This window comes from Sceloporus occidentalis, unplaced genomic scaffold (assembly GCF_023333645.1).
Source record: "Sceloporus occidentalis isolate IW3139 unplaced genomic scaffold, rSceOcc1.0.p SCAF_1, whole genome shotgun sequence".
Lineage (NCBI taxonomy): Eukaryota > Metazoa > Chordata > Lepidosauria > Squamata > Phrynosomatidae > Sceloporus > Sceloporus occidentalis.
Genome location: NW_028316981.1, coordinates 67998217 through 68023436, shown reverse-complemented (window position 1 = coordinate 68023436; position 25220 = coordinate 67998217). Strand labels below are relative to the sequence as shown.

At 39.7% G+C, this 25220-nt stretch overlaps 2 protein-coding genes across 9 annotated transcripts in view; one reads left to right on the top strand and one right to left on the bottom strand.

Moving 5' to 3' along the window:
• The window catches only part of CENPP (centromere protein P), a 264711-nt gene that overhangs the window by 166934 nt on the left and 72557 nt on the right, over positions 1-25220 (bottom strand). For all 8 annotated transcript variants that reach the window (XM_089523713.1, XM_089523723.1, XM_089523687.1 and 5 more), the window contains one exon: positions 22501-22597. In XM_089523713.1, the coding sequence (XP_089379839.1) occupies positions 22501-22597 (97 nt within the window). The remainder of the gene's footprint in view (positions 1-22500; positions 22598-25220) is intronic.
• On the top strand, positions 2389-21358 carry OGN (osteoglycin). The gene is made up of 7 exons (XM_089523664.1): positions 2389-2608; positions 3166-3427; positions 11147-11237; positions 14480-14638; positions 16612-16814; positions 18458-18553; positions 19238-21358. Exons 2-7 carry the CDS (start codon positions 3224-3226, stop codon positions 19409-19411), a joined length of 927 nt encoding a protein of 308 aa, XP_089379790.1. The 5' UTR covers positions 2389-2608; positions 3166-3223; the 3' UTR covers positions 19412-21358.

Here is a 25220-nt window from a genome sequence, read left to right as displayed (position 1 = left end):
CTCTGAGGCAAGGCCAATGTAAATTGCTGTGATTTTTACAAACTCATGCGCAGTGAAGAAAAACCAAAGTCCCTTGACCAAGTACACACTTCTGAGAAGTACACTTGGTGCAAGAACTGTGAAACCACCTTGACATCTTCAATATGCATAGCCATGTGAACCCATGTTCAGTGTGAAACCCAAAGAGTTTGGTTATGCAATAAGCCTCTGAAATATGCAAGAGGCCATCTTAAGTAAAGCCATGTTCAGTGCCCAAATGTGTTGTTTGGAATGGGGGGAGGGGGGTTGGCCAGAAAGGGAAGTCCATTTCTGCCATCTGTCTAGGAATAATGCCCAAATGTCCTCCATTTTGATCATGCCTAAGAAATATGCATTTATATTAACATTTTTTAAAAAATCATCAATTTTTTTCGCATGTCCTCCATTTTTAAAAAATGTGCCCTACATTTGAAAATGTTGTCCTATATTTTTTAATTATTTATTTTTGGCTCCCCCCCCCCCCCCCCCGTTCTCTGGGGGACACCAACCCGGCCCCTGGCTCAAAAAGGTTGCCTACCCCTGATTTAAATCAATTAAATGGAGGATGCAGGCACACTGTAGCCTCTGCAGCTATACCATTAGTGCAATAACTCTGATAGCCTCCCATGCTGCTCCTACTGGAATAAAAAATGAATTGTTGAGCCAGGGTGTGTAATGCTTGTGAAATAAACACACCAGTGCTTCTCAGGCTTTTTGATGTGGAGAACGGGCATTTTTTTAAAAAAAAATGTGCCAGGAATCAGTACCACTAATTTCCATCTTGCCACCATCTTCCTTATCACTACCATATTTATGCACACTGGCTACAGTTGTTTCTTTCTTCCCAGGGGGAAATTTGCTGCAGACTTGAAACTAGTGACTTGTGGACCAACACCAGTCCATGGATTGCCACTGTAAGCAATACCTGTAATCAAAGGAGGGGCTGGGGAATTTCCCTTGTGTGAGGAGGACTGCTTTGAATAAGCCATCCTGCTTATTATCAGCTTCCCATATTTTATGTTTAATGAGAGGAATAGCATTTTTAAAAGGAGAGAACCCTCATAATTAACCACTGAATGAATGAAAAGACAGGACAAAGGACAGAAACAACTAGTCCTGTGGTGGCGAACCTATGGCATGTGTGCCCTCTCTGGCATGCAAAGCCACTTCTGAGGGCACACGGGAGCGTGAGGGAAGAGCAGGAACAGGCATGGCCTATTCCTTCTCTTCCCCTGCCCTTCCAGGCCTTCAACCATCTCCGGGGAAGTTCCGCCCCTGGAAGGTGGAAGTCCCACCCCAGGAAGCCCCCCACCCCAGCACCAAGTAACACCTGGTGCTGGAACACCTTTGAGCCTGGGCACTCGATCTCTAAAAGGTTCATCATCACTGAACTAGTCCTTCAGAACTCAGAAAATCTTTTCATGCATTAGCATCTAAATCCAAAAACTGTATGAATTCAGAAACATTTATGTGCCTGGTTTTTAGTATTACATATTACAAGAGCTATTCACAATCTGCACAATGAATTCAAGGGAAACAGTTGTGTTCAAGATGTATCAGGTTTCAAAATGAAGAGCTATAAGCACAGTTCGCACACTAGCAGATGTACTAAGCCAAAGTAACTGATGCCAGCTGAGATGAAGTTCCAGAGCAAACAGCTGTTTCCTCCACTCTGGCATTTTATTTTATTTTTATTTTTTTGAGGGCAATAAACATTCTGCAACAGAATGACTTTGGGCTTTTAAAAAAATCCTATATATTTAAATATTTTCAGCTGTTTGATGCCCTAGCTAAAAATAACTATGCCAGAAAAATCACAAGTCATTTAAATAGCTGTGTTCTTCCAACACTACACACTCTTTATATATGTAGACCCTTTTAATGAGAAGTCTTAACTGGTATGCAATACTGGAAATATACTTATATACGCAAACCTCCTTCTGTCACAAGTTGCACTTTCAAAGAATATGCATCCCAGTATTTTCTATAATGAGCTATTCGGGTTGGAATGCTAGTCAGTCCTCCAAAAGCTTAACCCTAACATTGCTGAAAAAAGAACTCAGTATGATCAATGGAAAAACTATCCATCAATTCCTGTTTAATGGGTTACGTTACAAACTAAAACTGAGTTTCTTCTATGTGCTTCTTGAGTCACAATCTTTTACTGCACAAAAAAGTGGAATGCACTGTTTAATCTGAAACGGAAGTCAGCTTCTTTGTTTCCCATTAAACGCAAAACTAAATGAAAAGCACATGACTTTGCTTAAGTCTTTATTGCGTGAAACTGCAGTTGGTTCACTAAATTCTTGAAACGATAAAAGCAACAAGATTAACATATTTAGCTGGATCTCTTCCAGTATATTAGCTGAGAACAACTGATTTATTATTTTGGATTATTTTGCATATAAGACTGCATACTGACACAGCCTCCTTTACCGCACAGAAAGTGCTTTCGAGGCTGTCACTTTTTGTAGTACTATCATTTCAGTCTGTTGAAAATATTCTATAGCTTTTCTCTGGCCATTTGGAATTAATGCACAGAAAACTATCCAGAAAACAGTCATAAAGGAGAGCTCAGTCAGCAAAAACGGTAGGTGCTGTTTTCCAAGACATTACTTTAATACATGGCAAATGGGTTTATATTACTGCAAAAATATTTTGATTACTGTATATGGTACTTTAATAATTTATTATCTAATTACTGTGCTTTTCATCAATCATATGCATATTTAAATAAATGTTTCAAATGTGTTTTGATTCTTTGTTATACATTTCAAAGCCTGTTTTGCTATACAAAATAGCTTTGAAGACAATGAAAAAATAATCTTTTCACTCCAGGCTGGGCTCAGCCCTGCTCCCTTTTTAACTGTTTCTTCACTGTACTTGCCAGATCTGCAACTATCTTTTGCAGATATTTCTAACTGGCACTGAAATGCAAAAAATGTATTATTTCAAAGAACAGCATACTGTACTTTATTTGTTTTTAGCGCACTGTACAATACCACTTTTTTTTACTGTAACAGCACTTAAATAAAGAACACAAAGAGTTAAAAATATTTCCATGTTCCTTGAGCATTAGAAACTCACTGCCAACTAGTCTTCTAGGCTTTAAATATTGTTTTGACAGATTGCTTTTTTTATTTCTAGTCACAAAGAAATTATTCTCCTTAGCCTTTCCAGCCCAATACAAGCCTGATCTCTTGAAATGAAGACTTTGCAGAAGTTTTGTCTCTTCTTCTATTTTGTTATGCCCTTGGTGAAGTTAGCACCACCTCATCAACAAAACATAGCCCCATTTTATGATCTTGGTTTGGCCAATGCTGAAGATGCACTATTCAAGCAAAGTTATGAAGACATATTATTTAAAGAAGATTATGAGGACAAACCACAGGATGCAGTAAAATATAAGGTAGTTTGTAAGTTCTTATTTTACTTTTTCCATTCTGCCAGTATCCGTATTAGTCATCTATGCATGTGTGCATGTTCCATGAGTAAAAATAAAAAGAGCCAACAGAAATAAAGATAATATAAAGTGATCCAAAATCTAAAGCATAATAAAGTTACACTACTAAATTAACATGCTTGGGTCCTTCATCCTAATGCTGATGTTTTTGTGATCACAGGAGTTTATAATATGACTTGCAATATGGGTCACAAACATGCTTAGTGCATCATCATCATCATCTTCATCATCACCATCATCAATTACTATTACATTCCTAAGTTACTTGTACTGTATCATATTATCATAGTGATCATTCTGCACTTGCACTGAAAAATACCCAGTGTTGTCCTTTGATCAAGCATGTACTGATAAATCTTGGAAATCTGACATTGTGAATTTATTTTGGGATCTTGGCAAACTATAGGACTAGCCCACCACACTCATTTGTAAAACAGATTATATGCACTGTTGTTGTGTGCCTTCACATCATTTCCAATTTATGGGGATCCTAAGATTAACCTATCACAGGGTTTTCTTGGGGGGGGGGGGGTGCCATTGTTATCCACTGAGGCTGAGAGAATGTGACTTGCCTGGGGTCAACCCGTGGATTTCATGGTCATGCAGGGATTTGAACTCTGTTCTCTAGTCTTAGTCCAATGCCCAAACCATTACACCATACTGATTCTCAAAGGAAACTATAATAAATATGTGTTACTTTGTACGTTAAGGTTCCTACCCTGTGGTCCTGGGAACATCTGCCAAGGGCCACAGGAAGGAGTAAAATTCCCCACATTGCCACACACCCCAGTCTCTAATGAAACATGGCACTGAAGACACCCTTCTGGCCTTACTAGGTGCCACTGAGGTATCAACCAAGGTCCCTACTCTAGATTGGAATACTAACCTCAAACAGGATGGGGAGTAAAGCAGTATTCTGGGGTGTGGCTGTGAAGAGGGAAAGGATGTGAATTTCATAAAGAACGAAAAAGTAGACAAATGCCAGAGCCATTCTAATTTCCTTTCACCCCAATCTATGTAAATTGAAGATCAGTACATTTATGAGTGTTTTCGACCTTTAGATTTTTCCATAAATGAGCAATTTCTAATTATTACACTTATTAACATGATAAATAGTAGTAATGCAATAAACTGTTTCACATATTTAGACTAAAACACAACTGTATCCTACTTTATTGATTATTAGGATTAACACTATATCACACCATAAAGTAGTATGCCCTAGTCACCAGTGTGTAGAATGTTACTGTCTAGAACATAAGACATACACATAGAAAATCTAGGATGCATCAGTGCCTCATAACAACATACAGAGCCAATACCAAAGAGAATAATAAGCTTAACAATTGTGCGGTTTAGACTGGACATGTTGAAGCATTACAAAAACAAAAGAAAAAGAAAAAACAACCCCCCCCCCATTTAAAGCTATCTGAAAGCAGAATAAAGAGCACGTGAGAGAATAGTATTTTCAAATGATGATTAGAAATATGCATTTGATGCATGAAGTTCTTAACTATATATTCTTAATCCTTAAGAATATATGTTTGCTATGTTAGAAAGACAAAGAGGAAAGTGCAACTTTTTCAAAATCATATAGACAACTCTGTTTTGAAGAACAAGAATGAGAAGGGCAGCTATGATAGAGCTAGAGAAGATCCTGAAGTGTAAAGATATACAACTGAACACTAAACTTAGAACTGTCAAAGCCTTTGTATTCTTCATCACCATGTACAGATATGAGACATGGATAGTGAAGAAAGCAGATAAGAAGAAAATCAACTCACTTGAGATATGGTGCTAGAGAACAGATCAAGCCTTATCTATCCATGGCAGCCTAGATAACCAAACTGAGGCTGTGGTACTTTGGCCACATTATGAGAAGGCATCACCTATTAGAAAAGACAATAATGCTAGGAAATGTATAAGGCAATAGAATGACAGCAAGACCGCACACTAGAAAGCTGGACTCAATCAGGGAGGTCACAGGTCTGCATCAAAGTACAGCAGAGGAGTGGGGGGAGGGGGGTTAAGATGTGTCATCCACAGGGTTGCTATGAGTTGGGGTCAATTGAAGGCAGTTAACAACAACAAAGATACATTCCAATAAGACAATGAGCTTCAGTTTATCATCTTACATGAATCTGTTATGTTACAGGATAGTCTGTTTCATAAAACTAGGAAAAATAGATTAAAGTTTTGTAAAGACCAGACACCACTGAAACAGAGATACATCCCCTGAAATATATGAAAAGCAGTCTTGGGGATTATACAGGAAGGCAGGACAGACCAACCTCATGATATCCTGTCAATGGTTCCATCCGGGACCAGGGTCAGTCCGGAAGTCAGATCATTGTCTAGACCAGATGACCCATGGCTATTTTCCTACATTGTTTGTACAGGAGAATCCCAAACTTGGGGGGGGGGGGGGATGGATCTTTTGGCCTGTGATTCAGCCCCTTAACTGCCCACTGGAAGCTTGTGGGATGGAGGAAGCTTGGCTTTACCAACCAAGCCTTTCAAGGTAGTGGAATACATACTGTAATTATGCTGGGCATTGTAAATTTTCCTCGGGCTCACACTGCAGGAGGCAGTTTATCAAATAATCTAATCCCATGCTGTTTAGGTCTTTATAAATCAGAACTGAGTTCAGGAGCAAATATGAAAACAATACATTTGGTGCACAACTCGTGATGTGTAGTTTCTAGAGTGCAGACCTAATAGTTTTCAAGGACAGTTCCATGCTGAATGCATTACATTAGCTTAATTGGGAGATAGTTAACATATGAATTACTGCAGCCATAAGAGTCCTTCCTAAGAAAGGACAAATCTGGTACATCACCTGAAGCTGGGCAAAGGTACATCTGTTCACAGCAGCCACCTGGTCTTCCAACATCATTGGTGGATCCTATACACCAAAGCTGTGAACCTGATCTTTCAGAGGGAATCCAATCATATCCAGAAAAAATAATAATTCTATACCCAGGTTGACTTTCTTACTGCCCAACAGAATTTCCATCTCATCTGGATTGAACCTCAGTTTATTCGAAAATATCCAATTTTCTACAACATACAGACAACATTTCAAGACTAATACAGGTTTTTGTTATAAGATGAAAAACACAGATAGAACTGGGTATCATAAGCATATTGATGACTCCTAGTCCCAAAAACACTGGGTAATCTCCCCCAGCCACTTTATTTAGATGTCAAAAAGCATATGAGACTATAATGAACCCAAGCCAATGGCCATGAAGCTGAACAACAATCCCTCAACATCCCCCCTAGGAACATACTGGCAAGGAAGACTGGAACCATTGCAAAAGTGTGCCTCCCAGTCCCTTATAAGTCAAATAGTCCAGAAGGTACTGTGATCAAAGGTGACAAATGCATTTGAAAGACCCAGAAGAACTAACAGAGAAACACTCCCATCTAGCGCTCAGTATACTGTATATGCTCATGTATAAGTTTGACCCCAAAAATCTGGGTTGACTTATCTATAATGTAAGTACTTTATCTTAACTCTTATTTAAAAGAAGGAACCATCCCCTGGAGAAAAGCAAGAATATAATCTGTCCTGGAAGCACTAACCCCTTGTAATCTCTCATCCATTGAGCCTTACGAGTGAGCACAAAGAGTTATCTCTGCTGAGATTTTGTAAGTTCTTTGATATTGTTTTGCTTTGCTTCATCCTTTAGATCCTTTGCTATATGACCCTAAGTGTTACCCTCGACTTATCCACGGGTCATAACAAAATCCATAATTTTGGCCCCCAAACCTGCCCTCGACTTATACATGAGGTCGACTTATAGTCGAGTTTATATGGTACATTATTCACAAAGGTAGTTTCTATTCCATAATCAGACCTAAAACCAGTTTGTAATGGCTTCTTGTCCTGGGGGACCTCAACATCCCCTTCGAGGCCAGTCAGGTTCCAACTGGTGTGGCTCGGGAGTTCATGGTTACCATGACTGCCATGGGCCTGTCCCAATTGGTCACAGGGCCCATGCATTTTGCCGGTAATACACTCGATGTTGTCTTCTGTACGGACATGGAGTCTCCGTGGGCTGAGGTAACTAATATCTCTGCCCTGTCATGGACGGATCATTTCCTGGTTGAGGCTAGTATCAAGGCTACTGTCCAGATCCCCCCTGGGGGTGGCAGACCTATTAGAATGGTCCACCCTCGAAGGCTAATGGAATCCAAAAGGTTCCAGGAAGCCCTAGAGGGCTATTTGGTTGGAACTGACGGCGATTCTGTTGATGCCCTGACCAACATCTGGGATGTTGATCTTTCCAGGGCTATACACAGTATCGCTCCCAAGTGTCCTTTCCGGCCTGCTTCCAATAAAAAGCCCTGGTATACGGAGGATCTCAGGGCAAGGAAGCGGGCTGCGCAATGACTAGAGCGAAAATGGCGGAGACATCGGGACTTAGCTGACAAGACACTCCTAGAGTCTCATTTGAAGGCCTACGGAGTGGCAATAGGTGCAGCTAAGAATTCGTTCTATGCTGCACGTATTGCGTCCGCGGAGTCGCGTCCAGCAGAGCTGTTCAGGGTGGTGAGAGAGCTCACTCAGTTGGCTCCCCCCCTGAACCCACTATTGGAGCCATCTAAAGCCTGCTGTGACGAGTTTAACAACTTCTTCGCGGATAAAATCTCTCGGCTAAGGGCCGATCTTGACGCTGTTATTGGTTCAGAATCAGGAGTAGAGGCGTCCAGTGCTTCCGTGGACTCAGTTATACTGGATCAGTTTGAGTCTGTTAGTACCGAGGATGTGGACAAGATCCTCAGCAACGTTAGGAAGACGACCTGCTCTCTCGATCCCTGTCCTTCATGGCTGGCAGTTCAAGGGGGAATGGCGACAACAGAAATGCTGTGTCGCATCATCAACACATCATTCAGGGAGGGCCTTTTTCCATCGAATTTAAAAACGGCCATTGTAAAACCTTTACTAAAGAAGCCCTCCCTTGACCCCCTAATTCGAAACAATTATCGGCCTGTGTCACTGCTGCCATTTTTAGGGAAGGTGATCGAGAGAGCGGTTGCCTCCCAGCTGCAGAGGGTCTTGGAGGATACGGATTATCTGGACCCATTTCAAACTGGCTTTCGGGCGGGCTATGGGGTTGAGACTGCCATGGTCGCCTTAGTCGATGATCTCCGTCTGGGCATGGACAGGGGTAGAGTGTCCCTGTTTAGTGCTCTTGGACATCTCCGCGGCCTTCGATACCATCGACCATGGTATCCTTCTGGATCGCCTGGGGGAGTTGGGTATCGGGGGCACTGCTCTGCAGTGGTTCCGTTCCTACCTCTCGGGTAGATTCCAGATGGTGGAGCTGGGGGACTGTCGCTCCGATAGGAGGGCCCTTACATCTGGGGTCCCTCAGGGAGCGATCTTGTCCCCTATGCTATTTAACATTTACATGAAGCCGCTGGGAGAGATCATCCGGAGACACGGGGCGCGGTGTTATCAGTACGCTGATGACACCCAAATAGTCTTCTCTGTGTCTCCGACTGATGCAGTGACTAGGAATGGCATCTCTCCGCTCAATGCCTGTCTGGAGTCGGTAATGGGTTGGATGAGGGAAAACAGACTCAGCCTGAATCCAGAGAAAACGGAACTGCTTGTGATAGGTTCTCCTGGTCCTGGGAAGGAGGTTTGTCCACCTGTCCTGAACGGGGTCACGCTCCCTGTAAAGGACTCAGTTCGCAGTTTGGGGGTGCTCCTTGACTTGTCGCTTCACCTGACCCCTCAGGTGGATGTGACAGTTAGGAGCACCTGTTATCAGCTTCGGCTGATTTGCCAGCTGCGTCCCTACCTCGACCGGGGGGACCTTGAAACAGTGGTGCATGCACTGGTAACTTCTCGACTTGATTTCTGTAATGCGCTCTACATGGGGCAACCCTTGTACCAAGCTCGGAAGCTGCAGTTGGTTCAAAATATGGCCGCTAGGCTGGTTACTGGTAGTTCCAGGGCCAGCCACATAACACCGATACTGAAAGATCTGCATTGGCTGCCAATTCGCTTCCGGGCCCAATACAAGGTGTTGGTTGTTACCTATAAAGCCCTAAATGGCTTGGGCCCAGAGTACTTGGAGGACCGCGTCTCCCCATACAATCCGCCCCGCACACTCAGGTCAGGGGGGAAAAATCTTTTGAGCGTTCCCAAGACAAGATTTGTACTAACGGCGCAAAGGGCATTCTCTGTGGCAGCCCCGCAATCTTGGAACGCTCTCCCTGAGGAGCTCCGCTTAGCCCCCTCCCTGGAGTCGTTCAAGAAGAACCTGAAGACTCATTTATTCTGTCAAGCCTTCCCTCACATGTCCTGACTGCTTTTCCCCTATGTACTGTGTGCTGTATTGTATTGGAATTTTTAGATTGATTAGTATTTTTAATTGATTCTATGTGGATTTTAATGATGTATAGTTATGCTGGTTTTAATTGGGGTGCTTTTTATTGTGAAGTTTGTTTTTAATCTGTATTGTATCGCATTTGTATTGCTTGTAAACCGCCGTGATCGTGGGAACGGCGGTATAGAAATAAAATCTCAATCTCAATCAATTTGTTTTACCCCAAAAAGGCTGTTTTTGTGCTGTCACCATAGCTTCTCAGGCCTTACTTAGAAAAGAGAGATATAGAAAGTGGCCAACAATTGTCTATTCTGGTGGAGTCCAGTCTCTTCAGCAGTAGTTTTACATTACATTTTTAGAGGAGTTAGAACACCTTCTTTGAAAGAAATATTTACAGCGTCTCAAACTGCCAACCTTACAGTATCAGTCAGTGTCTTAACCACTAAGCCACTGTGTTCCTCATATTTCTCTGAGTGGTTAACTTCTTCTAATATTTTTTCCTTCTGTTTGTTTATTTATTTATTGGTGTTGATGTTTTAGCTAGTTGTTGTTGTCCACTACCTTCAAATCAACTTTGACTTATGCTGACCCTATGAATGAGAGATCTTTAAGTCACCTATCATAAACAGCCCTGCCCAGGTCTTGAAGACTGAAAGTTGTGGCTTCTGTGATTGAGTCTACTCATCTGGAATATGGTCTTCCTTTTTTCTTGTTAGGGTGATCCATGTCATCTTATGTCCCATTTCTACACTTACACTTCTGGATATTGTCTAGTTCACTTCTGGCTCTTGTCTAGTTCCTTCATCATAATTGCCCTTCCAAGTCTTAATCTTACTCTGATTTTTTTGACTGCAGTCTCCACTCTGATTTACTTATATATGAGTAATGCCCTCCTCCAGAGGGAAAAAATATATACTAGGATTTCCTGATATACTCTGCAACACAGCTGAAGATAAACATGGAAGAATTCCAGAAGAATCACCCTGGCCCATACACGATCTATATGCATAACTCTGGCAGAGGGCACATACAACATCAAGAAAACTTGTATTAATCGGGGGAAACTACGGGAATATAAAGCAAGATTTGGAATTTGTTATTTTGTATCAACTTCCATTTAAATTATTTATCAATCATTACTGTCATATGGCCCATGATTATTTACATTATGCAATAAGCACTGCTGATTTCCCTGTTGTTTCTAACATTCCAAGAAAATTTTCAATTGACATTTATTGATTTGTAGAATTTTACCACCACTTTACTGAATATTAATCTGCTGCTATTGTATTTGTTTTTACACCTTCCAATGTAAAAGGAAAACAACGGTATAATCATTTTCAATGAAAATGTAGCACAAATGCAGAAAGATGAAGAGGGACCAGGAGAGGGCTCAACAAATTATACAGGTATGTTTTTATCCCACTGCAGACCCTAAATGAAAATTAACAAAATGACCCCCAGATTATAAAACAGTCAGTATATATTATATGCACCATTATTGAATGTTTCACTTGCCTGGAACAAATAGTAACTATAAGCAGACAAGTATTAGACAGCACTCTGCCCTCCCCACTTCCACCAACTTATATCTTGTACATCCCACCAAGGAAAGGAATGTTATGTTTATATATATCCAAGGCCTTCACATGGGCCCTTTTAAAATTTGAATTAGTATATATTCACAGACACCCAAGAGCTTTCCCAATTAGAAATGGTGCCTGAGATGCATGAGGAAGAAGGCCCAACTACACATTCCTCTCTGGCATTCTTAGTTTTGGTGTTATATGATCTGAAGAAGCAGCAATCAGTATTGTCTCTAGTTGTCTATATGGGTCTGAGCTACCTGAAGGATCATCTCTCTCTATATGAGCCTGCCTAGATTATAAGAGCTTCCATAAAGGCCCTTCTCTCAATTCCATCATTTTGCCAGGTTTGCTTGATGGGAACTACTGTACTCCCAGGATTTGGAATTACATCCCCAGTGAGGCTAAGGTGGCTGACCCATTATATTTTCATCTCCCCCCCCCCCCCCCCGTTCCGATAGGCTGTACAGGGATTGACTGCAGGAGCTTTAAATGATGCACTGTTTTGTTGATTCTTATTGTTCATCTTTTAATTGATTTGTTTTAGAATATTTAATTCTATGTATTATTCTATGTATGATCAATAATTTTATATCCCTTTACTTCTCTGTTTGAAAATGTTTTGAACTGCATTTGGTTTACTTTTTGTGAGTACCTTGAGTCCCAGTATTTCAGAAATGGCAGGATACAAATGAATGAATAAACTGATCCTGCACTATCACTATGGTATTTCAGCCAGCTGGTGTAACAAAAGACAATGGTGAAGCAGGCAAGAAGACGACAAGGCAAGACAAACATGTCAGCAATCTTCATTCAGTCTGTAAAGTCAAAGGCTTTCATGGCCGGCATCCATAGTTTTTTGTGGGTTTTTCGGGCTATGTGGCCATGTTCTAGCAGAGTTCAGTCTTCTTTAGAAAAACAGTACTACATTGAGGCAGTCAGAAGTTAGATCATAATCTCCTGGTAGATCTCTGGGTTGTTTGCAATATATTCCCAAAGTGAGAGGTTTAACACCAGCACCTCACTACAATAAAACATTTATTACAGATAGCCTTGTGTCAACTGCTTGTCTCTCAGCTGTAGTGTTCATCATCTATAAAACAGGAACGCTAATTGGCACCCTTTTCCTAATTGATTGTTTTGGAGTGATTTTGGATTAGAATAATTAGAAACTTTTATTTAAGGTAACTCACACGATACTTGGATATATGTCAGTTTATGGTTCATGGGATGCAGTTGATAATTGGCACCATTCTATTTCTGTTTTCATTTTTGTGAAAACATAAAAGCAGGCTTTGAAACTAATTCCCCTCTTGCAGTGGTTCCGAGCAGAAATCTTCATAATAGCAAAAATGGAGATTAATTTTAGGTAGTTTGTTGTTGCTATGTATCTTCAAATCAACTCCACCTTATGGTGACCCTACCATATCGTGGGTTTTTGTTTTGTTTTTTTAAGTTGCCACTGCCTCATTCTGAATATCGCCCACAGCATCTGGTACTCATTGGTGGTCTCCCTTACTGGCCAGGACCGACTCTGCTTAGCCTCCAAGTTTAGATAGCTTACAAATTTAAAACAACAGAGGAAGCCCAACTGTACAGTATTATCTAGGAGGGAAATTGAACCCTCAGTATTTATGTAGTACAAACAATCTTTCTCTGATTATAGATATCTGAGCAGATAATACCTTTATTTAGAGCAGGGATGGAAATAGTTTAGCCTTGCATACATTGTTGGACAGCAACTCCCAGAAGCCATAGTCAGCATAATCAATAGTGAGAAATAATGGAAAGTGCAGCCCAAAATACTCCCAGTCCTAATTTAGAGACATTTCCAACCATGTTCATGTCTGAAGTAGGACCCCAGATGGTAGTAGGGCAAGCTAGATGCAGCTGCACTGGGACTGTTCCAGGTGAACAACAAGTAGAAAACACAGCTGAAGGTTTTCATGCTCCAGTCCTCAGTGCCCTGTCAAACTTCACCTCTTTCTGCAAAATAAGCTTTAAAGGGGCAGGACTTCAGCTTGGAGTCTAGCACCTCTCTATCAGTCCGTTCACTCATGGTGAATACACCACTGTTGTAGGGACTGAAGAGCAATTTGGGGCTGTACAAACAGCCCTGAAGGGGCAGCTTCCAGCCACCCACCCCTTCTTCAGCCGGATTGGGGCCATGGCAACCTCATGCTGTCACTCCAATCCAGCCTTTCAAGGGCACAAAAGGGAGCTGCAAAAAGTGGCTCCTTTTTGTGTCCTCGAAAGGGTGCCATAGCCACGGCGGCACGGCTATATGGTGTTCCTTTGGCGCTGCATCATCTGGATGCAGCGCTGGAGGCGCTCCATGATGCTGCATGCCATCTGGAGTGGCACATGGCAACAGGACGCCCTGGAGGGTGGAGTCGGGCGTGCGTTGTCAGGACTCTATGCCCTGACTCTGCCCCCACACTGGCCTTTCAGGCCGATCTGTATAAGAACTTCAAGATGTTGGCCCAGAGCTAGCAGCAGAGATCATTTAGAGACCCAGAGATTTCTGGTTCCACAATAGCACTTTGGTCCAATGCTTCCTCTTAGGTGTCACTGGTTCCTTATCTTCCATTGTAATTACTGCATGCTGGTATGGCATTTCCAACATTGTTGTTATTCCTAGTAACAGCCAATGATATAGCAAACCACTGAGAACTGCAATTCAGTCCTTTTTATTTCTGCATACTTCTTATACAATATAAAGTATATTGTTACTAAAGATTAATACTAATCTAAACTTTGTACTATTTGGTCACACACTGTTGCACTGTATGTGAAATTCCTGAAAGTATTAGTATTTTATAATCTTGTCTGAGATTATAAAAGGAAAGCTTTTATAAGAAAGCCTTCAGAAGTCATCATAAGAGCACTGTAAAAATTTTTTACATACCCTAAGTAGTGCAAAATTCATGCAAGACTATTTGAATGGAGGTTTTTTGCCCCATAAAATTTTTGTCACTAGGTCTGAGTATTCCCACTTTCTATTTCTGTTTATATAACCTTTTAATCATCTACTTACACAGAAAACAAAATTTTATTGCTTTCAGATTTGGCTACTTGTCTGCTGTGTGTTTGTTTAAGTGGTTCAGTATACTGTGAAGAAACAGACATTGAAAGTGTCCCACCTCTGCCAAAGGAAACAGGTTATCTTTATGCACGTTTCAATAAAATCAAGAAGGTGAAAGTGTCTGATTTTGCTGATATTCGTAAGTATATATTTAGAATTATATTCATTAATTTAAAAATACTGTTTCAGTAACGTTTTAAAATACACATTGGTATCATCTAATTATGTATATTTTCAGGACTACATACTATTAAAGAAGATAAATTACATCTCATTATGACAAATTTAATTGCCGTTACCAGTGTTGGTAACTTGTCATATGCCTTGAAGACAATTGTGACATATGATGATACTGGGACTTGGCAAGAGTTCTTCATAGGAAGTTTGCTTATGCTTTCCTCTCAGGCTAGAATAGTGTGGTATGGGTTTTCCTGGCTGAGCAGGGATTGAAACCATGTTCTTCTGGAGTCCTAGGCCAATACTATCAGTTTATACCAGTAACCGAACTATAAGAACACTGATGAAAATGGCTATACAGCTTCTAACTAAGGCTGGGGGGGGGGGGTGACCACCACCACCACCACCAAAGACCTCTGTACAAATTCTGTTGATATAAAGGGAGTTTTTATTATTGATTTTCATATAAGTATATCCAGTAACCAACAGTATTGGCCAGCCTCTCTGCAAAGGCTTCTTCCTGAGTATGAGATGATGTTGCTGTGTTAAATGCATAAATATAAAAGAAACAAGCAAACTCTTCAGAATTAATAACCTACATATTGACAAAAATATAATCAAATAGTTGATTAAACAATTGCAATTTCTTTAAGCAGTTTCAGCCCTGATAAACCACATGGTATTAACAATGAATAATGCTCAGTGGGCAAGAAAAAATTATTGCTTAAGCTTTTCTGCATGAGTTGAACAGAAAGCCATAATAAGAGGAAAACCAAGCAAAAGAATGCCAGCATGTTGGCATAATCCCTTCCTCCCTATTCACATTCACTGTTGGAAGCCTGAACAGCACTGCAAGGCTCCTGATTCCAAGTTGCCTGGAATCATAAACATGAGCACGCCCCTTAAAGCCCTACATGGCTCGGGCCCGAGTTACTTGTGGGAACACCTCTCCCTACACTATCCACCCCACACTCTCAAGTATTTATTGGAACATCATAATAGCTAATGACAACTTCCCACAGGGCGTTTACAGCTGCGGTTCCAAAATTATGGAACAGCCTACCGGAAGAGATCCGTCTCATCAATACCTTAGAGGCCTTTAAGATGGCACTCAAAATGGATCACTTCCAGTGGGCTTATCCATTGGACTCCATATAAAAGTTTATGATGATGTTTCATTCTCGACTATGATTATTGGCTACTGATGAACTGTTTTTAGAGGACTAATAGGAATGTGGTAAATTCAATATTAGTGTTTTATCAATTGTATTTGTATTACTTGATCCTTGGGAGAGGCAAGAAATATAAATAAATGTTGTTGTTGTTATTATTATTATTAGGGGGTGAGATACACTCCAACATTTTCTTACTAGTCTTATATGTTACCACTTAAAGAAGATCTCAGGTGCCTGAATCCTAACAGGACTGTAGTATAGATGGGACCAACAAAAAACACAAGCATGCATAGAGAAAAGCCTTGAAAGGGAATCCCCTCCTCACAATAGCGCCATGAGGACTGAATGACCAAGGGACGCCATAAGCCACAAAATACTCACCACAGAACTGGCAAACTCTGGGGGTAGGAAGCAGAGAGGGGAAATAAATTAGTATGCTTGAGCCCCATGCAGTTTATCATATCCTGGAAGAGGGTGCAGGTATTTGTCAAGCTCCAAACTTGGTGCTAGGAAGTTCTGTTCCAGAACCACTTTCTCTATATATTTTTATGGAACTACTGTATAACCATTAAGAGTTTCACATTGCTGCTACTGGAAAAGTAGAATATTCTGGCCAGGTGCAGAGATACCATCATAACTACCCTGGGACTGAGCTCTCCTCAAGCTCAGCCCCATTATCCAGCATCACTTTCAATGACATTTAGCAGGCAATTGCCTACAACAACCACTGAAACTTAACTTAATGTTGTTTCTTTTAAAGCCAGCCTAAGAAGAATTGATTTGACTGGAAATAGGATTCAAGAAATTGAAGACGGGGCTTTTGCAAAGCTCCTATTATTAGAAGAACTTTCACTTGCAGATAATGGAATTGTCAAGCTTCCAGTTTTGCCTCCCAAGCTTACTACACTGAATGCAAACAACAACAAAATTAAGAGCAGAGGAATTAAAGCAAATGCTTTTAAGGTGATAGATTTTATTACAATAATTTAATATTAAACCCTCAGAGTCATTGCTGATGATTTCAATGAGACTTACTTGGAAGTAACTTTGTTTCATATTTAAAACAGGAAACAGTCAGAACATTAACATAGCAGTTGCCATAAATAACCTGAACCTGAAGAGGTAATATGTTCTAGAATGAATGGCAGTGGTCTTCTGCTAAATAGAGGTCTGGAACAGACGGCTCCAGGCGCATGACGTTTAGACGCTGCACATCCCGATGATCCCTTGAGGCTGCCTGGAAACTGGGCGGCTGCCCAAACATAGGTGGCTTGAAGGTGTTCCAGCGATGCAGCATTTATATGCTGCACACTGCCAGAGCAGCTTGAAGCCACCATGGGGCTGTGGCAGGATGGCAAAAGCCACGTTTTTGCTGGCCGAAGGAGATGATCTTTTCCACTCCTTTTTTGGCCAGGTTAAAGGTGGACTGGGGCTGAGGTGTGTGGTTGCCGCGGCCCCAATCCATCTTCAAGCCACACCCTTCAGGGCTATCTGTTCTGGCTTAAGTATGTAATATCAAGGTTTTGTATTGTTTTTATATCTCTTTCTAAAACTTTTCCATTTCTTTAAATCAGAGCCACAGAAATTGATTTGCAACTCCATGGGAATTTTACAATTGTGGTTTCATAGAACAGCAGTTCACCATGTCAGTTCTCCTCCCACTCCAGTCCGCCTTTAAAAAAAGATTGCAAATAGCAGGCTTCTAGAAGGAGACAAAAGATCCCACTGGGCATGACCATCCCTTGCAGCCTGTCTAAAATAATTAATTGGATCCAAAATGATATGACATTTCATCTGTTCCATCTTCTTATTGCTTCCATTTTCTTACAATAAGTGGTGCCTGTTTGTCTTTGCAATATTCTTGCCTTCACTGTAAACTTATTTCCACAATAAGCACTTTCATTTATCTCTTTCCCAAAGATACTTCTGGAAAGTTCTCCCTGAACCACTCTGGCTTCACCTTTTATGTTATTTGCCTATCTGCTTTTGTAATCCTTTGTCAGCCACAGTCATCTAACCACACTATACCCATCCCCTTTTCATCTCAATCTTCTGCATTTTTGTATGTAAGAAAATCTCACCAAGCTGAATGGGTTTTAATAAGTGGATGTGTTCAGACACCATTGTACAGTAAGCCAGGATTTGTTTTTTTAAAGCGGAAGCATTCTGGTGCACATTTCTTGACCACTCACACTGGGTTTCTCCTACCAGGAGAGTCTAACAAGCCATGGATGTTCTGTCCATGGCTAGTGTAGCCTGACATTTAAACTAAGTACTCTAATTTGAAATCTCTTACAAATCAGCATCATAAACCAAGGAAAAACTCTGGCTTCTGGCTCTAGTTTGCTAAAGAAGAGTCAAGCAAAATTCCTAATTCAGATATCACACCAAAAAACAAACAAACAAAAACCATGGATTGAGAGTCCCTGATCTGTTTAAGCTGCTCCTTTTGACAAAAGACCCCATGAGAGTAGAATTTTTTTCAAAAAAAAATCTTCAGTTTAGGCATCTTTAATCATTTGATTAGTCTAGTCTAATCTTGGTTAAACTGCTGATGTGACAATTAATCTTCCCATGCCTTTTTCTTTCATCTTTCTCTTCTACAGAAGCTGACCAATCTGTCCTATCTCTACCTAGCACATAATGCACTGGAGGCTGTTCCACCCAACTTGCCAGAGAGCCTGCGTATTCTGCATCTTCAGGTTTTAAAAGGCTGTTTATTATTTCACTGTTATAGTTACCTTATTATCCAGCAAAAATGCTAATGAAAAGTGAAAATGGACATAGCATATAAGATGAAAACACATAGAATGTTTTTCTAGTGCTTCACTTCACAACTATATACTGTAAAGCTTGTGTTACAGGAAAACCACTGCACAATGTTAACAACATATGTGCATGGAATTCTGTTGCTACAAAATGGCAAATTTCAGTTGAGACAACCGAAAATGCCCAAGTAACAATGTTAGAGAATTACATTTATTTTTGTTTACTGCTTTGTTGTGAGGGAAATGCAATAAATAAACAAATAAATGTTGTATAAAGCAGGCTCAGCTAAGGGAAATATGAGAAACTTGCTAAGCAAGAACATTTGTGTCTGTTAAATTACATCTTCTTATGAAGTAACACGTTGGTGTAGGATTTCCTAATGGTAATATTTTAGGAGTGAAATTGTCTCCAGCCAGAAGACTGTTGTATAGATCTTCTATAGGAAGAGTAATTGAAGAGATGGACATGTGTGAGAAGAGTCTGGAAAAAGCATTTCATACATAATTTCTTAGTACTCTATAGAAAATTAAATGAATTATATTTGAACAAAATAACTGATTATAGACATCTGTTTATTTGCACTGAGCATTGATATTTTTCAAATTCACTATTCACAGTACAACAACGTTACCAGCATCACAGATGAAACGTTCTGCAAAGGCAACAATCAGACCCGCTATGTTCGTCAGCGTATGGATGAAATAAGAATGGAAGGCAACCCAGTCATCTTGGGAAAGTACCCCAATGCTTTTATGTGCTTGAGAATGTTGCCTGTAGGTACATATTTTTAATTGCTAACAAAACTGAAAAAGGTAAAAAGTAAGTAAAGATTACCATTGTATCACTGTTTAAACATGTCTTTCCACATTAATATCTTTCCACATATATTCAAAACTTTTAGGAGTTTAATGTATTTAGTTTTACCTTAATTTGATGAAAGTGCATTAATAAGCCATTCTGACTTACTAAGCATGAGTCTTTTTCAGATTCAAACATGAAACCAGTACAAGATTTTTATTCAAAAGGAGCCAGTGCGTTTTCAAATGAATAAAGACAACTTTTGTTTATTTCAGCACTGAAAAATTAAATCATAAAAGGGAATCAATTGGTAGGGTGACTACATTCTACAGGGCCGCCATGTGATCTGTCAGGTTTTAGGAAGCAAACTGTGCACAATGTGAAATCAATGGAACAAAATATGAAGCAGGAGAACAAATGGAACAAAATATGAAGCAGGCTATTTATAGCCTTTCACTATTTATAGTGGAAAGTAGCTTACCACATTGTAGGAACTGTGGAAAGGATAGACAAGACTTGGCCTATAACTCTGGAAGGCACAGTTATATCAGGCATGAGATGGTATATGACTGTGAAGGGGGTTATATAAAAACCAGTACAGAATAGCAGTAATGTGGAGATGTTTGTTGTTGTTGCTAACTACCTTCAAGTCGACTTAGTAGATGAACTAGGAAGGCCTACACAGATTATTCTCTCTTGGTGAGACAAAAGATATTCTTGGTTCCAGGGGCTTAATTGTTATCCATCCTGCTCTAATAAACAAAGACTGTTTATTATACTTGCAAATAAATATAAAGGAGGATAACAATGACAGTATATGCAACCAAAGAATGATGTGCTTTAAATCTGATTTGGTACTGTAACTACTGTTATAAAGCTACCCAACAAATACAAAGAAACACAAAGTATTCCAAACTGATAATTTTCTAATACACTAAAGGGATATCATTAAAGTGAATTAAAATGATTAGAAGTGTTTGTGCTAGTGACTGAAAAGAAATAAGCAACTTGTCTTAGCCGTGAGAAAGTCTTAGCTTAAATAATTAAGAAATATAGCACCCGACAACAATATTAAGCAGACTGAAAAAGTCAGGAACTTTTGTCAAAGTTTTGCACACAGCTTGACACCTATTCAGATGGTTTAGGTCAAAGATTAACTGTCTTGTAACAGACGGCTGGACTTGTTACTCCACTGGGTCTTTTGCAAATTCTATAATACTATAATAACAAACAGATAGACATAAATTTATAATTGTAATTATGCATTTTTCTTATACAAATGCTCCAGAGGTTTCTGCGAACTATTAAATATTAAAATGAGGAACTGGTGAATAAAAACAGGCAGATTGTGAACTCAGAGAAGATCAGAGTTTCCGCTTCAGGCTTCTTCATAAGCACCTGCAAATTCTGATTTATACTCACTCTCACTGTTTCCATATTTTTGGTTAACACAGATATAGTCTTTTCTGATTTAATTATTCACTGGCATTGAAGACTGTTTTACTGCTATCAAACTCTGCTGTTATTTTAACAATATTGTGTATCAGACCTCAGTTACATGGTGAATTTATATGATGTGAAACATTTAGAGTTCTGTTTGGTTTTAGTTTGCACGTGTTTTCTATTGTTTAGAACTCTTATGCGTCTAATAAAACAAATCACCCAAAAGAACAAGAGGTTAAGCATTTCTGCTTTTTCTAAATATCTTGTCCTACATTGCTAGCTAAAAGCCTTGCTCCTAATTGTTCACAACAACACTGACAATGACAAGAACAATCACTCTTCCATGCCATCACTTTAACCCTTCTCCAGCTAGAACTCCTTTCAGCTCCACCAATCACCACCAGCACTGAATGTTTTTATATCACTCCTTCCTTCTCTGCCTTCCATCAGATTAGGGCCACAGATCCCCCATTCCTTCTACTGAATAGTAAGACAGATATGCCAAAACTCTCCTTCTCATCAAAGACCTACTGAAGATACAGGTCGAGGATGGTTTCCTATGCTGAGTAAAAGAGAGAATTGCACACTACATCTGATCCAGTTCCCTGTGAAACACAACTTGTTCCTGCTGTGTGCCTAAATCTTAAATGCCCTTTAGTGTTATTCTGGCAGCAATGTTAACTGTAGTTAAATCTACAACAGTTGCCACTTAAACTATAAGGACTTTAAACCACCTCTAATCCTTGGTTTGCAATCCTCAGTTTAAGTGGGAAATTGTTTAGCCTTAACTACTACAAACACTTCTATTAGCACTGAGATGGGATTATGGATGGCCTGGGAATATGGATTCAAAAGTGGAAGGAATCTTAAAGCCTATTCTACTAAAGCAATTGGTACAATCTGCATGAACCCAAATTCAAAGTTACACAGAGAAATACACATCACATAGTTTTGCTGTTTTATTTATATATTCATTCATATAAAAACAAAATTAAAATTGGAAGTTATAGAATTATTTGCTTCAAACTTTTCCAAAAATATTCTAGCACCATAACTCCTGTGTGTGTGTGTGTGTGTGTGTGTGTGTGTATCTTATATGTACAAAAGGTCTAGGTAATATTATAAAAGGTTCCAAGATCAGAAAGACATCACTTAAATTTGAAAGAAATAACCACCTTTTATTTATCCAAATGATGGTTTGGAAGCAACAAAAATAATTTCCCACATTTGGGGATGGCCGCAATATCATTTTAGCACCATAACTATTTGTTTTGTTGGCACAAGTAAATCTCTCTTGCTCTCTCCCCACTAAATGACACAATGTGGCTCTTTTTAAAAAAAGGCACTACTCAGAATAACATTTCATTAATCTTTGTATACTGATGGAAAGTGAAAGATTTCTTCTCTAGGTAAGATAATCATACAGTATTATCATTCTGAAGCACTGAAACGTCTGTGAACAGCAGAGAATATAACAAGTATAAATGTATTATTGAATGCCCAAATATGCAATGCCATTACACAATAATAAGCATTTCTAATTAGAATTATCAACGTTGACAATTAATTCATTTTTCTCGTATTTGGTATCTCATATGAAAAATAAAGCAATGTTTTCAAAAACATTTTAGAACAGTACCTTGAAATTGGTGAACACACATTTCCGACGTCCACGCCACTCAGAGAAACACAAGAGACTCTTGAAGAACAGTAACAAATTGCCATTCTCTTCAACTCTAAAATGCAACATAACACATTAAAACCATGTATTTTTGGCTACAAATTCATGGAAAAATATTTTGTTCTAGATTAATATTGTAGGATCACTATTTCAAAGAATTTGGCTGAAGTGGCTCAAATCTATTACTAAGTCGAGAAGACTTTCTATATGATTAGATATTTGAATACTAAAATGCAGTCATATTTTTCAAGATAAATACCCTTCCATTCTGCGGGGGATCCGTTCCAATTCCATGGATGCTCAAGCCCCATTTAAAACAATGTGGCTTGTGCACACGGTGCGGCATGGTGCGCACACCATGGGAGCGCACACCATTGCCTTTTATGGCGAGTGGCTCTCAGCATAAACTGAAAGCTGCATAAAGTGCGCCCACATATGACACAGGCGCACTGTATACCCCATTATTTGATTCTTTTGTTTAGGATTACTTTTTAAAATAATATCTAATAAAAGCAACCTTAGCTTGGATGTACTGTATATACTCATGTACACGTGTAGAAATTTAGGTTAAAAAAATTGAACTGAAAAACCTGAATCGACTTATCCACAGGTCAATGTAAGTACTGTATTTTAACTGTTTCAAATGATACTATATTTTAATTTTAACTCTTATTTAAAAGAAGAAACCATCCCCTGGTAAAAGGCAAGATGTCCTCTACTCTCTCATTCATCCAGCCTTAAGAGTGAGCACAAAGATCTATGTCTGCTGGAATTTTGTAAGTTCTTTGGCAATGTTTTACTTTGCTTTATCTTTTAGATCCTTTGCTATGTGCCCCTAAGTTTTACACTTGACTTATCCATGAGTCATATCAAAATCCACAGTTTTGCCATGAATTGAATCTAAAGGTCTACACTGATCTTTCTCACCATCTAGTGTGCTCCAGAAAATATCCACCAACACACAACCATCTCTTTTAAGTAAACAGAGAATATTATAACATACAGTATCATTCTCTGCCCACTGATACATTCCCTTCTGTACAGTATAACTGAACATGTCTCCCTTTATGGTGTAATGGAGGAATCTTACAATAAATGTGCAAAGGCAGCATCTCTCCTATGGAAGCACTTATGAGCCACAAGGACGGCTGGTGATATTTTAATCATTTTTTATATGCTACCAAAACATTTTTAAACTAGACAATATCTGTCTTCTGAGAAAGAGGGAAGAGGATGGTGAAATCATACCATTACTTACTATACGTACTGCAAGGGAAGGTTTAGGTACTTTAGAAGAAACAGAATTATGTACCATCGGGACAGCTGAGGATAGCATAATTTGTAAAGGTCACATCTCTGCCATCAACAGGATACATAAGAAGGTCTTTCGTACTTAGGTATTGGGCAATTGCTCACCAAGACGTGTCTGATTCCATTGCCATTTTAATCTAGTCGCAATGACATTTTAGCTGAAATTGTGCTGCGTAAAATTTGCAGGAATGTCAAGCAAATACAGTTGGGGCACACTTTTGCTTACAGTGCCAAGAATTCCCAAGTAAAATTATGAACAACTATTTCTGTTCTAGCCTTTCACTGCTTACATATACAGCGCGCCCGTGCCATACGCGGGCGCGCCTTACGCGGCCTTGAGCATATGCGCTCAAGCCGCGGGGCGGCGCATCCCATTCAATTGAATGGGCGTGCGCGCCCGTTGTGCCCCGCGCGCACCTGCGCCACCGCGCACAAGCCCCATTGTTTCCAATGGGGCTCGAGCATAGGCGGAATTCGCCTTACGCGGAGGGATCCGGAACTGATCCCCCGCGTAAGGCGAGGACGGACTGTATTGTTGAGAGCAAGCATTATCTCTTTCATAAGATACACAAGATCTTTAGTTTATATCTTCTAGGAAATTTATAACATTCTGCATTCAGAAGTAATAGCTATCTCAGCTCCTATATTTTTTGCCATCATTTTGCTTGTGTCCAACCAGCCAGGAAACTGATCCAGCATGCCTATATACTGTGGAAACTACTGGCAAACCACTGAGAAATGACACAAGATACAAAATATTATGTCATTTTTTCCCTTTCAGCTGCTCACTAGATTTGCAGCAAGAGCTTGCTAAAATGTGGTGGCATTGGACACTCATTTAGCAGATAATTTCATATGTATTTCATGTATGTGCCCTGAAGGGTAGGAGACTCTGGCCATTTTGTCAAAGGATGTCTAAGATACAGGAGGGGAGAATGTCTATTACTTGGACTTACCAACAACTGACTACAGTCATAAATTAGGATTTAAAAGCGGAGTGATAAAGAAGCACTAAGCTTTTAGGATGAAGTAAAAAAAGGAAGAAGGATTATGACAATAGGGCAGAAGTGGGGTGTAGATGTGCTAAAAGGGGCAGCAGATACATAGACCCAACTAGGGACTCAAGTTTGCAGTACTGGAATTCAAAGTGAAACAATCTCTAAGTCTAGATGGAGAAGTATATGTTCTTTGCTGGGAAGCAAAGGTAATAAAAATATGCAAGTTTTAGCAAATTTCACTTAAAGACTGCATTCAACATAAATTAATTCCATTTGTTTCTCGCTTGTTGGAGTGTGTGAGAAGAATATATTAGTTTAGTAAAGTCTAGTCTAGTAAAGAAAGGGGCTGCAAAAGCAGCATTAAAACTC

Bases quoted from the DNA above. Each gene is read 5' to 3' on its own strand.
- OGN (XM_089523664.1), top strand. From the start codon at position 3,224: ATGAAGACTTTGCAGAAGTTTTGTCTCTTCTTCTATTTTGTTATGCCC. The intron at 16,815-18,457 runs GTGATAGATTTT...TCTCTTCTACAG, and splicing joins TTAAAGCAAATGCTTTTAAG to AAGCTGACCAATCTGTCCTA. The intron at 18,554-19,237 runs GTTTTAAAAGGC...CACTATTCACAG, and splicing joins TGCGTATTCTGCATCTTCAG to TACAACAACGTTACCAGCAT.